At 48.4% G+C, this 13803-nt stretch overlaps 1 protein-coding gene across 1 annotated transcript in view; it reads left to right on the top strand.

The window, feature by feature from the left end:
* LOC310917783 (gamma-aminobutyric acid receptor subunit gamma-4) overlaps positions 1 to 13803 on the top strand; it is a gene marked incomplete at its 5' end in the record, with an annotated part of 39526 nt that overhangs the window by 19170 nt on the left and 6553 nt on the right. The window contains 4 exons of the mRNA XM_083876318.1: positions 8696 to 8916; positions 9618 to 9700; positions 11755 to 11892; positions 13644 to 13796. Coding sequence (XP_083732444.1) covers positions 8696 to 8916; positions 9618 to 9700; positions 11755 to 11892; positions 13644 to 13796 — 595 coding nt within the window. The remainder of the gene's footprint in view (positions 1 to 8695; positions 8917 to 9617; positions 9701 to 11754; positions 11893 to 13643; positions 13797 to 13803) is intronic.

Genomic DNA, 13803 nt, shown 5'->3' with positions numbered 1-13803 from the left:
TGGTGGCTGAAGGCAAAGCCCTTTTTACCCACGACCCTTGCAATAAACCCACGTGTTTCTAGAATATCTCAGCTCTGCAGAGTTCCTTCTCCCTGCCATCCATGTATGTCCCTACAGTATCCCAGGGATTTGGGTGCCCTGTGCTCTCTCAGGCCCAGCTCTGGGCTCTGCTGGATCCTCCACCCTCTCAACGTGCTGCCAGCAGAGGTGGTTTGACAGAGCTCAGTGCTGGCTGGCAGTGAGTGGTTCTCAGGGAGCAGGGCTGCAGCAGCTGCTTCCCCAGTCCTGGGCAGTGCTGGGCTGCCCATCCCAGTGTTTCATTTTAGTCACAGTGGGTGGCAGGGGAACGGGAAATGCAATTAAAGAAATCCCAGCTTCTCATGTGAATCTTGTCAAGCTGTTCTGGGGGAGCGATCCCGGGCAGTTAATGGTATGCAGTGAGAAAGTTTGTCTTCCACCCCTTTCCAAGGAAATTTCCTTTTGTCTCCTCAAGCATCCCATGAGCCAGAAGGACAAATGAACAAGAGCACCTGCCCGAAGCGGAAAATATTCTCCTCCAATTATCCTGTGTGCTTCCATCCTCACCTCTTCTCTTTCCCCACCTGCTTTCTTCTTCCTGCACAAAGTTCCTTTAATCCCAAACATTGTAGGGAGCAGTTGAGCATTTAGCAGTGAGGTGTGACATGAAGACACGACTTTGGACAAACCTGGCTTTGCTCTGTCCAGGTATTTTCCAGAGACTGTGGACACTGGCCTGCATCTTTGTTTGTATCAGAAGGTGTTTCCATGTGACTTTGCACCCAGGGCATGTCCTGTCCTGAGAGTGGAGGAAAAAAAAAAATCAAGCTAAAAGGAGGTGGTTCCTTCCCTGAGGTGCTTTGCATAATATTTCAGCAAAGTGTTCAGTACCTTCCCCTTTAATCAATTCTGCCCCATCTGCATAGAGCATCTCGTGTCCACATCTCTGCCTTCTCAGTAATAACCTCATCAGGGACAGCGCAGACAGGCTTGTGCTCCTGCAAAGCAGAGCCTGGCTGATGTCATGTCTCGCCTCAAGGACTTTGCTGGGTCCTCTGGGTAATGGCTGTTAACAGATGCTAAAACACACACGTGTAAGTCTTTGTGCCCCCAGGGCTCACAGGGAGAGGCTCCTGTGTTCCCATGGAAAGAGGAACAGGCGCCCTGGGGCTGCACGAGGAGATAACATCACTGCAGGGCAGATAGAGATGGTACAAGGGAACATCTCTGAAGGAAGGATTTGGGCTGGTTGGCTGTCAGGGGTGTAAAAGCTGCCTTTTAGATGATCCCCACCTGCACATCCACGGCAGCAGGAAGGAGCAGAGGTGTGGGGGAGTAGGCAGACAGGGATGTCAGAAGGCAGCAGAGTTTTGAAAGCCCTGTCCAGTTCCCATCTGCCGGCTCCAGGGGTGAGCAAGCTGTGACTGGGGGAGTTTGCAATCGACAGAGCAGCATTTATAGCATGACTTGTCTGACAGCTCCTGGCACGAGCACAGGACATGGACATGGTTTTTAATAGCACGTTTGTATTATAAAAAGAACTCTGTTTCAACTGAGATTCCCTGGACAGAGGCAGAAGACATTCAGGCAAGGTCAGTGCTGCCGGTGTTGCTGCAGAAGTGAAACAGATGGGAAGTTCAGTGTGTCACCTTGAAAACACAGATCATCACAGCTCTGCTCCTGCTGTCCTTGAGAGCTCCCCTAGTCACTCCAGCATCATGTCCAGAAATCTCTCTGGGGTCTGATTTGGAGGGAGGAGGACCTTGGAAGTGGAATTAAACTTACATTTGCATTCTTTTGGTCTTTGTGTTGGAGAGACAGATCTCTCCCAGAGCAGGGATGTGGAGGTGGCCACCAGTGAGGTGTTTCACACTACTAATGGGAGAACTGGGAGAAGCCTGGCACTGCCCAGCCAGTCCCTGAAGTGGTCAGTGTCGGGCACAGCACATGCTGTTGGTACCTGTCCCCTCTGTGCCTGCCCTCAGAGGGTGCTCACACATGCCATGCTTAGAAGCACATTCCAGCCCACCAGCTGTGGGGACAAGGAGTGGTGCATTCAGATGTCGAGATCATTCTAAACCACAGTTATTTTATTTAGGTTATTTGTTTAGTCTTGAAGGCATCCTCAGGCTTTTTACTATGGTTGAATATGTTCCCTGGGATGTGGAGACAGATGTGTGGTGCAAGCCAGGATTTGTCTGGGATGTTTGCAGGCTTGGGAGGGTGTGTGGGGTGTCCTGGAGAGGACAGTGCTCACCTGGGCACCTGTGGGGGTCTGGACATGCTGAGCACAGCTGTGTCTGAATGGGGGGGACCCTGTTTTGCAGAAGAGGGAGACTGGAGGAGAGGCTCCCTTGCCTTGACCTGCACAGAGCATCCTCCCAGCCCTTGAAAGAAAATCCACCCCATTCCTGGGTCTCCTCCAAGGAAGAACTTCTGAGAATTTCCTGAATTGCAGCATCCCTAAGAGTTTGCCTGTAATATTTGCTTTGCTTGGCTGCGTGATTGACAGCATGGAAACATCACATTCACGTCAGAGCACCTGAAATGCTGTCCCTGCTTCCCAGGAAAGCAGCCTGCTTTATTGGACTGCAGTGAGGGATTTGCTTAGAGGTGAAGAGGGAAGGGAGCTCTATGAGTAAAAACAAATATCAGAAGAATGAAAGCTAGAAAGCGACTGTCTAGGATATTAATCTCTCAGCCTCACTGTTATTTAGGATTTTTCACAGAGTATTCTGAGTTGGAAGAGGCTGAACTCTCTCTCCAGCAGAGGAAAATTGAGGAAGGTGTTTCCAGGTCTCTGAGCTCTCTGTTTAGGGGTTTTCTTGTTGCTGTTGAATGCAAGTGGAGTTGCAAAAACCACATTTTAATCCTTCATTTTATCCTAATTTAGGAGGCCACCTTGGACATGTTCATCTCGTGGCTTTGCACCTCTTTTTGGCATTTGGCAGAAAGCTGAGCTCTTAACATAGAAAAAGAACCAGAGTCCCCCTCTGGATCCCACTAATGGCACCCTTGAGAGGGGTCAGCTGAACTGAACACAAAAACCTGATAAAAGCCATATGAAAAATGATGTTTTGGCAGAGCCCAGCTGTGTTTATTTGGTGTGTAAGGTAACCTGAAAACACACACTGTTCACTTCAAATCTTGGCATGCAAACCCTGTGAGTTAAAGCTGTTGTTCTGAAACTCAGTAGCCCTAAATTATATTTGCTCTGTAGCCAGGGTGGAACTTGGTCCAGAGCAGAGTTCCTAAAGCCAATTCTGGCTGGAGGCATGGGCTGGTTCCCCATCTGTGAGGGCAGAGCAGCAGAGATAACCCAAGGAACAGGCACCAGGGTAGCACACAAGGCCGGCTCCCAGCTCTCCTGTGCTGGGGACAGGCTGCTTTCTGAAAAAGTCTCTTTTCTTTTGGATTGAAAATGTTTGGGGTTTTCTTAGAAATGAATTTTCACACAGCAAACTCGTAAAAAAAAAGGAAAGGATTTGAGAGTGCAATCAAATCTTTTTGTAGTTATTTTTTTCTTCCAATATGAAACACTCCTGTCAGCTCCCCATCCTTTTATTCCTCACAAATATTTTTTTTACCAAACACCATTCTATCCATTGAATGTTCTCAGGTTATGCCAACCTTCTGGAACTGTGTTTCCACCAGCCTTCTGTGCTGCCCACATGAGGAACAGCAGGGCTGATTGTGGTCCCCTCACTCAGAGGGGTCACAAGTTGCAACGTGGGTGTGGACTCTGACAGAGGACAGCAGGCAGCAGCAGGTTTTAGACATGGAAATCTTCTTTATTTTTCTGACTCCATTAACTTATATACACTTTTTACAGAAGGCCAGGATTGGCCAAAGAAGTTTAGACTTCATGACTCCATTGGTCACTCTGACCATTAGTTAAGTTCTCCTCTGAGAGAACAACTATGCAAAACACAAGATAATTTCTAAAAATACATATAGTTTACATGGAACAGTGTGAGAATCAGGTTGCAAAGATTCAAACACTCGAAAGCACGAAAATGCAGGGTGACAGCTGATCACTGTGCTGCAGTGCCAGGTGGTGACAGGGACCAAGGGCCAGCAGGGACATGCTGAGAGCCTGGGTTGGACATGAACACATTCAGGCAGCAGAGGCAAAGCTGCAGGGCATCCCTCAGCACGGGATAAACTCACATAACAGCATTTAGGGTGGGCAGCCCTCGGGGTTTGCCTTATGGGGAGTGTGATTTATTGTTTCATGACTGAAATTTGACGTAATATTGCACGCATGCCAACATGTGTGTGCTACCCCACGTGTGATCCAAATGGTGTGGCCAAACTGTTAAAGCAATTCCTCCTTCCTTCGTTAGCTCCTTCTGTTGAGAACACTAAAAATGCCTGTGCTTTCAGGGAGAAGTTAACAACCTCCATGTGCTGCACGGCAGATGGTGCAGTAATGGTGGAGGCGTATTTTACAATAACCCTTTTCCACATGGGGAAATCGAGGCATTGAGAATTCTCTTTCTGATGGTTGAGTGTCAGGGGCAGAGAAAAACTACAGAGGTGCAGGAGATGGAGAAACTGTGCCCTGAGATTTAGGGGCTGAGCTCATCCTGCCAAACTCCAGCCACTCAGCTTTGATCACTGGACTCTTCCAAGGTCAGGAAGAGTAAGAGGTGTTTCCAGAAGACAACCTGGATTTCTTCATATGGAGATCTCCCTCCAGAAGTCCCTACCCCTCTCTAAGGGCTGTAAGAAACCCATGGTCAAACTCCTCCTGTTCTAGTCACCTTGGCAGATGCCTACAGCTAAGTGGGATCTCAATAATGCCCAGAGAAGGGTCTGAGCACCTTCCCACAGCTGATCAGTGCAGAACCCCAGCCATGCAAGGCTCCTCAGCATCAGAGAGGGGATTCCTGATGGGAACAGGTGCTGAATTCTCCAGGAGCTGTGATGGTTTAACCCCAGTTGGCAGCTCAGCCACACAGCTGCTCCCTCACTCACTCACTCAGCAGCATGGGGGAGGAAGTGGGAAGGGTAGAAAGTCCTCCCAAAGGCCAGAGCACTTTTGTATAAATCTTGCCTCAGATAATTCTGAAAGAAAATACATTTGTAAATGCCAAAATTTCCCAATGGGCTCCCTACAGAGAGGCAAGGGAGCCAGCTCAGCTACTAAGTTCTGCCTTGTGAATAGCTGTGCTAATAATAGCCACTGAAATTAGATCAAACCACAGGACAGTGACAATAACAGCTCAGATTGTTCAGAGGAGCTGAATGACTTGTGCACCACACCTTTTGCAAAGGCTGGCTATGAATGGCACAAGAGGAGCTCTTTAATGCTGATCCCTCCTGGAAATCTGGGCTTGACAATAAGTGCTAAGCCCCTGGGACAGCTGACCCTCCACTCTTCCAGAGTGCTGGCATTGATTGTCCCAGACTTGAATGCTGAACTTTACAGCAGGACATAACTGAGCAGCCAGCCCAGAAGTGAGATGTCACCAGTGACTCCAGTTGGGAGTTAAACGCTGATAGTGACATCTAACACGAATTTATCACTGCATTTTTGGTTGCTTTCTCCTACACCAGAGATATTACTTAGGAGGAGCTAAGTAAACTCACATGAACTCAAACGGGGTGTGCAGTGATGGGGGAGAACATGTCAGATATTGTGCTATTTTGGCCCCAACGCTGTGCCAATGCTACTTTTATTTCGCATTTTTACATGCCTCCATCACCACATACCCTACATCCAAGCAGTACCCAGTGTGATCCAGCACATCCAGGTGATGGGATGGGCTCTCCTACGCCCCAGCAGTGGCCATGCCTGTTACTCCTTCACTTAGAGGGGCAACACGTTGTGATGTGGGTGTGGACCCTCACAAAGGACAGCAGGCAGCTGCAGGTCAAACATGGAAGGCTATTTTTTATCTGACTCCAATAGCTTATATACACTTTTTACAGAGGGCCCAGATTGGCCCAAGGAGGTCACAACCTCCTGACTCCATTGGTCACTGTGACCATCAGTCAAATTCTCTCTCAGAGAACAACTATGCAAAACATACAGATAAATTCTAAGAATACACATTGTTCACATGAAGCAGCGTGAGAATGGTGCTGCAAAGGTTCAAACACTTGAAAGCAAGAAATGCAGGGGCAACACATGCCTGTGCACTTGGCTGTGAGGGCTGCTGCTGTCCTTAGCCCTGTGCCCTCTCACATCTGTTTTGAATGAACTGTAGAGGCAAAGCCACCCCTCTGAAGGTGCTGCACCTGTCCCCATTCTCCCCACTCAGACATCCATCAGGACCCTGTCCCTTTGCTCATCCCAGTGTCTCACCAGGGTGAAGCATCAGCCTGGAGAGCGACTCAGCCGAGCTCTTCCCTCACCACCTCATTCCTATGCAAGGGACGTGCTGGGGACCCATCACTGCTCTCTCTTGGCTGCCAGGGGAGCAGGGGTGAGGAAGATGAAGTGGGGCCCGTGCTCTGCCCTGCCCTGCCCGCCCCCAGCAGGACACACTGTCCCAGGGGAGGGCTGCAGCTATTTTGGCAGCTGGAGGAGCCCGCTCGGAGCCAGCAGCGAGGGCAGCGCGGGGAGGATGTGCTGCAGTCATAAAAAATTCCACCGAGAATAAATCAATACAGGGAGGAGGAGAATGAGAGGGAGGGATGGCAAAGTCAGGCTTTCTTCATCTCTGCACACAAAAGAGGGGGAGGCAGTGAGGGTCACTCGGGTTCAACAGGAGCGAAAGGGACCAAAGGTCACGTCAGCAGCTCTCAGAGCAGGTGACTGATTGTAACATGTAGGGGTGGAACTGGATCTGGGGTCTGGTTCAGACAGCTGCTGGGTGCCAGACTTGTTCCTGCATGGCATTAATTAGCACCTTCTCAGGAGCAAATTGCCTTGCAGCAGCGAGCAGCAGAGTGGTGGGCTAATGGTGTGGGCTACTGCCAGTCCAATCCAGGCAGGAGCTGCCTCCCAGAACTGCCAGTTATCCATGAGCTAGGACACACTCTCTCACCAAAACTGAAGGTCCTTATTATGGTGGAAAATCTCTTTTCCATCAGGATTTTTAACTGGTTGCACCTAGAGCTGGGACCATGCAGCCCAAGATTTCTTTTGTAATCTCCAGCAAGGGGTATCTGCCCAAGGACCCAGAGTGCTCTGAGTTTTCACATGAACCCTTTGCAGTGTGTCCTGTAGCAAGGGGTAGATTGTCACTAGATTTATGCACAGTATTACTGTTGCTCTGTGTACAAATTAGGTGTGTGGAACAGGGCTGGGCTGTTCCAATAAATAATAAATAAATAACAATAAATAAATTGTTAATAAATAACAGAAAGAGCTGTCTGCTTGCCTTCTCTGCTAAGCTGGTGAGCAGCTTTCCCTGCCTGAGATTGAAATGTGTAGCTGAACTTAAGGCTGGACTCAGTCAATGTCCACACTGCCCCTTCATGCCTGTGCTTAAAAGTACTGAGTTGTCTGCCAAGAGGAAGCCCAAGGTCTTGTTTGTTTGGTCCTGATTTTCCAGGCAAGGGCCAGGCTCAGCCCACCACTAAACACAGAGTCTCTGGCTCTTCCTAAGTGTGCCATGGATGCCCTGGCCATGAGCTAATGATGAGCCCGGAAAGGTGTCAGTGGTCACCAACACCTGCTCCCAGACTGAGAAAATAAATGTCCTGGCTGTGACTGGCTGCAGAGCTGAATCCCTCTCAGAACACCCCATGTAGCAGCGTGGATTTTAGATAGTGGAGCTGCTGCCTATATCCCAATAAGCATCTCCTGTGGAGAAGCTGCTTGGGGGGATTCAGGCAAAGCAGCCAAGCTCACACATCACACACGCCATGGTTAGGTTCAGCAAGGAGAGGCAAGAAAGGCCTTTGTATGATCAGTTCCAGTGAGGTTTATTCCTTTATGCCAAAAGGAAATCAAGAACAAAGACCTGCCATGTTGTCTGCACTGGCCTAAATAGGGGTCAGGAACCAATGGTCAGAGGGCACAGAGTGGTACAAAGGGCAGGGCAAAGGGCAGTGCCCTATAGAGGACACAGGGCAGGCCACCAGGGATACCACAAGCAGTGGGGAAACAGGGAAAGGAGAAACCAGTACAGTTAGGGACTTATGGGGAAAGCAAACTGGAGTGGATCACAGTGTTGCAAGTCACCATGGGGGAAGCCTTTTCTTTCAGTCTAGGTGGAAACTCTATGGTGTGTCCTTCCAGGGCAGGACCCTGGGAATTCCCCTGAGAGCTTCCAGGGACTCCACTGCAGTGGGGAAATGGGCCACTGAATAACAGAACCAATCTGATTCCAACAGAAGCCATTTATTGTTTACATTACACGGCAGATATCGATTTTAGGTCTACTGTTCTCATGGGCACACATCTCTGGGTTGGCCAAGCTGCTTCTTCCTGAGGCAGGCACACATCCTTCAGGACATCCAATTGGTCAATGTCTATCCTCACGTTGTGCATCCCCTGTCTGGGATTTACATTTTTTGCAGAGAGTTTCTCAGGCTTTCTTCTTATTTCTGATCCTGTTGTTTTCTCTGTAACCTTGATGAATTCCTGAGCACTCCAACAACAAAACTGCAGGTGGTTTGGTAATATTCCTCACAACCAGTTTGGCTGGTACATCAGAATGGCCTGTTTTACAGACACATTGCTACACTCCACAACCCCATTCTTCCTTGCCTTTCCCAGGAATACACCATTGACATCTTCTTTGCCCAGACGTGGTACGACCGGCGCCTGCGCTTCAACAGCACCTTGAAGGCGCTGACGCTGAACACCAACATGGTGAGCCGCATCTGGATCCCCGACACCTTCTTCAGGAACTCCAAACGGGCTGATTCCCACTGGATCACCACTCCCAACCAGCTCCTCCGCATCTGGAATGACGGAAAAGTGCTCTACACGCTCAGGTACGCCCAGCAGGCTCTGCTGAGGGGAGGGAGCAAAGAGAGGGTCGAGTGGTTCCCTGATGCTGTTTTACACCACAATGACACAGACTCTGGGATTCAGAAGGCTGAAAATGACTCCTTTATTTTTGGGATGTGTTTCTCTTTTTTGCTGTTTCACACAGACCAGTTTGATTGGTGAAACAAAGGAAAATTTCTTCAATCACATTGGTCAGACCAGAGGGACATTAAGAAAAAAATCCCTCCTAAGAAAAAGAATGAATAACAGAGTGTACAGTTACAAAAATATTTCTCCTGTTTACAGAAAATTCCTTAAGGAAAAAAAATCAGAAAACCAAAACACTTCAGGCATGGAACCAGGGCTACAGTTCCCTAAGCTAAAATCCTTTAAAATGTTGTTTTGGTCCGTTCTGTTTTATTTTCTTAATAAACATTTGGCTTTTTGCTCCTGTAACTTCTTGCTTCCATAAACGAATCTGAAAAGTTGACTAAAGAAAAGGGGTTTTTTGAAGGTGAAACTTGGATGTTTTTTCCTCACCTTGAAAATATCCAAACATATATTTTTGGTTGGAATGTTCCTGCAAACAGACTGATCTTCAGCAAATTAGTTCTCAAGGAAGTGAGAATGCCTCTGTCACATTTAGGTGTTGGAATCCAACCAACTTCACCAGCTCAAAATCTCTTTCTCTCTCTCCGTGTCTCAGGCTGACAATCGAGGCTGAATGTCTGCTCCAGCTCCAGAATTTCCCAATGGACACTCACTCCTGCCCTTTGGTTTTTTCCAGTTGTGAGTATACATATTTTAAAGATAGATTTAGAAGGTGAGCAGAGAAACCTCAGTGGAGTAATACTTTCCTGGGGAAACCATTGTCCCTTTTAGCTACATTTTTGTCACCTAATTTCTTAATTTCACCCTTCCTGAGCCATTACCCTTCATGGCCTGAAGCATCTTCCCACTCCTGGGCTAGCAGAGGTTGTCAGGGACAAGTTCTCAACTTCTCTGAGTTTTTTCTTAATTTGGGTGGTTGGTTGGAGGAGATTATTTCACTGACCACCTGGTCACTCCGACAGCACACAGATATATTCTGGTGGATAAATGGCACTTGTCCTGCCTTGCATCTTCCCTCTTCTGGTCTGGAAATGTTCTGCTCCAAAGGAGGGTTACTCAGAGCTCCCCTCTCAGTCACTGCTCATCCAGACTCTTCAGCAGAGAGGGCTTCTGATGTTATCACATCTCCTCTGGTAATTTTGCAGGGAGCCTTTCTGCACCAAGAGATCCCTGTCCTCATGCGTGGGTGGGGAATCTGATTTAATCATCTGAGCTTGGGTTCTCCTGCTTTCCCTGCCACTGAAGAGATGCAGCTCAGAGCTCTGAGGTGCTTCAGAAGGAGGCAGCATGCTGAGGAAATCTCATCCCTTCATCTCCCACCACCCCTCATTTTTTGCTAATTAATGGTGCATGCCCTACATGCTTGATAATTAGGAACACATTGTTAGTTAGCTGCCAAACCCTTACTCCATCCTCCTCCAAGGGACTTTCTCCCAGGTCCCTGCTTTACAGCAGGCTTGTTTCTTTATCAGGAGAGCCAGAGGCAGGAGAGGCTGTGCTGCAGCCTGCAGGGCCAGGTTTTCTTCTCCTTGGAGAGTGCACCCCTTCTTTTCCATAGATCAGCTCCCAGGGCAGGAGTACAGGGGGCACACAGAGCAGCCAGAACCATGCTGGCAGCTTTGTATTCCCAGTGTAATCCTGCTGGGATGGCACTCATGAGGTGCCAGCTGCCTCAGGGAGATAAAACCCTTAAAGATTTCAGGCTGGTGGAGTCACAGAACAGTCAGGGCTGGAAGGGGCCTTTGGAGATCACCTATAACAGTCCCACTGACAGGCAGAGTCACCTAGAGCAGGTTACACAGGAGTGCAGCCAGGTGGGGGTTTGAATCCAGAGTTTTGACTTCGGAATCATGAGAGAGAGGCTCCACAACCTCCCTGGGAACACTGCTCCATTGCTCTGCCACCCTCTAAGAAGTTCCTCTCCAAACCAGCAGAGTCCTCTTGGTCTCATTCCCAGGAGTGCAATCCCTAGAAAGGCTCTGTTTCTGGCAGTGCTTTCTTTCTGGCATGTTGGATTATTCCCTTTTCTGACCCAGAGATGGGGCAGCTGAGAGGTGTTTAAAAAACTTTTATTCTATTTTCAATCTCATGTGAAGGGTGAGACAGTACAGATGTTATTTACACCACAATATTATTTACAGCTACAATTTACACCATCACAATCAAAAGCCAAATCCTAATTACAATGCATTATAAGCCTTTCTTGTCCTATTAGTTTTTGCCACACAATGCTATTAATGCCTTAAAGTCCTACTACAATGCACCTTTCATAGTTCTATTTCTCCAAAGTATCCAGTCTTATTTGCAAGGCCATCCTTTGAAACTTGTTCCTAGTTCCATTTCTCTCTCAACAATGTCCATCCTATCCCATGGCATTTCTAAGTCAGCATTTCTTATCTCAAAGTTTGCACACAGATGCACATTATGTGAGCCTTCTGTCAGGCTTTAAGAATTCTCCATAAATCCATTTCCCACACTGGCAGTCCCTTCCCCATCCCCAGGATCTGAAGCAGCCCAGGAGGGGAGATGCAGCCCCTACTCCTATTCTGTGTGGGAAAACCTCAGGGAATCCAAAACAAAAAGCACCACAAACACCTGCCTGAAGGGCTCCCGTTTGCAGGACGGCTCTGGTGAGATGGCAGTGAGGTGTCAGTGCTTTTGCAGTCAGGCTGGTGCCCGGGGTGGGGGTACAGGGCATGCTCTGCACTGATGCCCTGGCTGGATCTCCCCAGATGGATACCCCCGGGAGGAGATCGTCTATCGCTGGAGACGCTACTCCATCGAGGTCTCCGACCAGCGCACCTGGAGGCTCTACCAGTTTGACTTCACGGGGCTGAGGAACACCTCAGAAGTCCTCAGGACTGGGGCAGGTGAGGCCAGGGGAGGTGATGCTGTTGTACAGCACAATGACACAGATTTCGATTTCAGAAGGCTGAAAATGGTTCTTCTATTTTTGGGATGTATCTTCTTCATATACTTTTTTACCCAGACCAATTTGATTGGTGACAAGGAGACAAACTTCTTCAGTCACATTGGTCAGAGCAGAGGGACATCAAGAAGTCCCTCCTAGGGAAAAGAATGAAAACATAGGTATAGTTTACAGAAACCTGTTTCTTGCTCACAGAAAATTCCCTGGGAAAGGAATTTTAGAAAACCAAAATGTCTCAAACAGGAAACCAGGGCTAGAGGGAGGCAGCCCACAGGAGCACCCTGTGCTGGAGACCTGCTGGCAGGCAGAGGAGTGGGGAAGGAAGGTTACAGCAGCATGGTCAGAGAAAAAAAAACTGAAAATGAAGGGATGGACTTTGGCTGGAGGGAGCAGAAGGGATGAAGGATGAGGGGAAGATGGAGCAAGGAGAGGCCAGAGCCACTGACACCTGTGAACTGTGGGGTGACAGTGCTGATGTGAATGAAGCTACAATGCTGGTGTGAAATTAGCTATCCCTAACTGAAGGGTCAGGAGGGAGAGGAGAGGGAACTTAAATCCCCTCTTGTTGCAGTGTGTGCACACTATGTAGTCTCTGAGTGATGCTTAGGGGTGGAGAAATCAGAGCTTGCAGGTCTCAATCTTTCCTTCTGTAAACTCGTGCCAGGCTGATGAACACCCGAACAGGGACAAGGCTGCATGTGTGAAGAAACTAAAAAAAGGAAGCCCTTCAGCTCCTCCTCCTCTTCCTCATAATAGCTCACATCCCCTTTCCTTCCCACAGACAACTGAGGAAAGCCTCTGGATTCCTGAAGGTGGGGTGAGCTCATAGTTTTAAACCCTCTGAAACAGCAAGGAGCAGTTCTTCTCCCACTCTGCAGAAAGCTGCTGCTCTTAACAGTGGCAGCCAGGATAGAAAGGCAGCACAAACTGGGACAAGAAGTGAAAGTGCCTTGAATGCACCAGTGGCCCTCTGATGTTTGTAATTCTCTTTTTTTGGTAATTGCTTGCAAGCTCCATCTTAACCCCAGAGCTGTCAGGTGGCTTTCTTCCAACACTCACTGTGAGCCCCTGAAAAAAAGAAAGAACCACCACTGTAAGTCGCCAAATGAGCAATTAGGATGTACAGCACCACATGCCTTTTCCAGGGGCAGAAGCAGACTCTCAGTGGAAGTGATTGAAGGACACCTCCTTTGTCACAGCTCAGGTAGTTCGTTAGCAAGCCAGGCCATGGAGCCTATTACAGCCAAAGAGCTTCTGTAGAAAAGAAACCCTTGCAGCAGTCAGCTGGAGATAAATGCTGTCTGCAGTCCCTTCTCTGAAACTTTTTCAAACTGAGTGCTTTTCAGTGTCCTCGGTCAGGCCAGAATGAATGCAGCCTGGTGGCCATATGGACAGCCAGGCAAACAGCCAGTTGGGCAACCACAAAGCCAGCTCTTCAATTAGTCACAAAGACATCAGGCAGGACAGCTACAGAGCCAGCCAGGTAGCCACAGAATCCACTGGCCACAAAACCAGCGAGTCACCAAACCTACTCAGCCAACCACGTGAAGTTAACAATCTCGGCAGCCGCAAAACCAGATGGACAGGCACTTCAAATGAGAAAACCTCACCAAAAACTCCAAATTCTGATTTTTTTTTTTGCTTTAGGAAGCCCCATGTTACAATTCCAATGTCTCTGTTGCTTTTTCCTAGGGGAGTACATGGTGATGACAGTTTCTTTTGACCTAAGCAGACGTATGGGTTACTTTGCCATTCAGACCTACATTCCCTGCATCCTGACTGTCGTTCTTTCCTGGGTTTCCTTCTGGATCAAGAGAGACTCTACACCAGCCAGGACATCTCTGGGTAAGAG

Source organism: Zosterops lateralis (genome assembly GCF_965231275.1).
Source record: "Zosterops lateralis genome assembly, chromosome: 21".
NCBI lineage: Eukaryota > Metazoa > Chordata > Aves > Passeriformes > Zosteropidae > Zosterops > Zosterops lateralis.
Note: the sequence above shows the minus strand (reverse complement) of the source record. Positions and strands in the feature narration are given on the sequence as shown.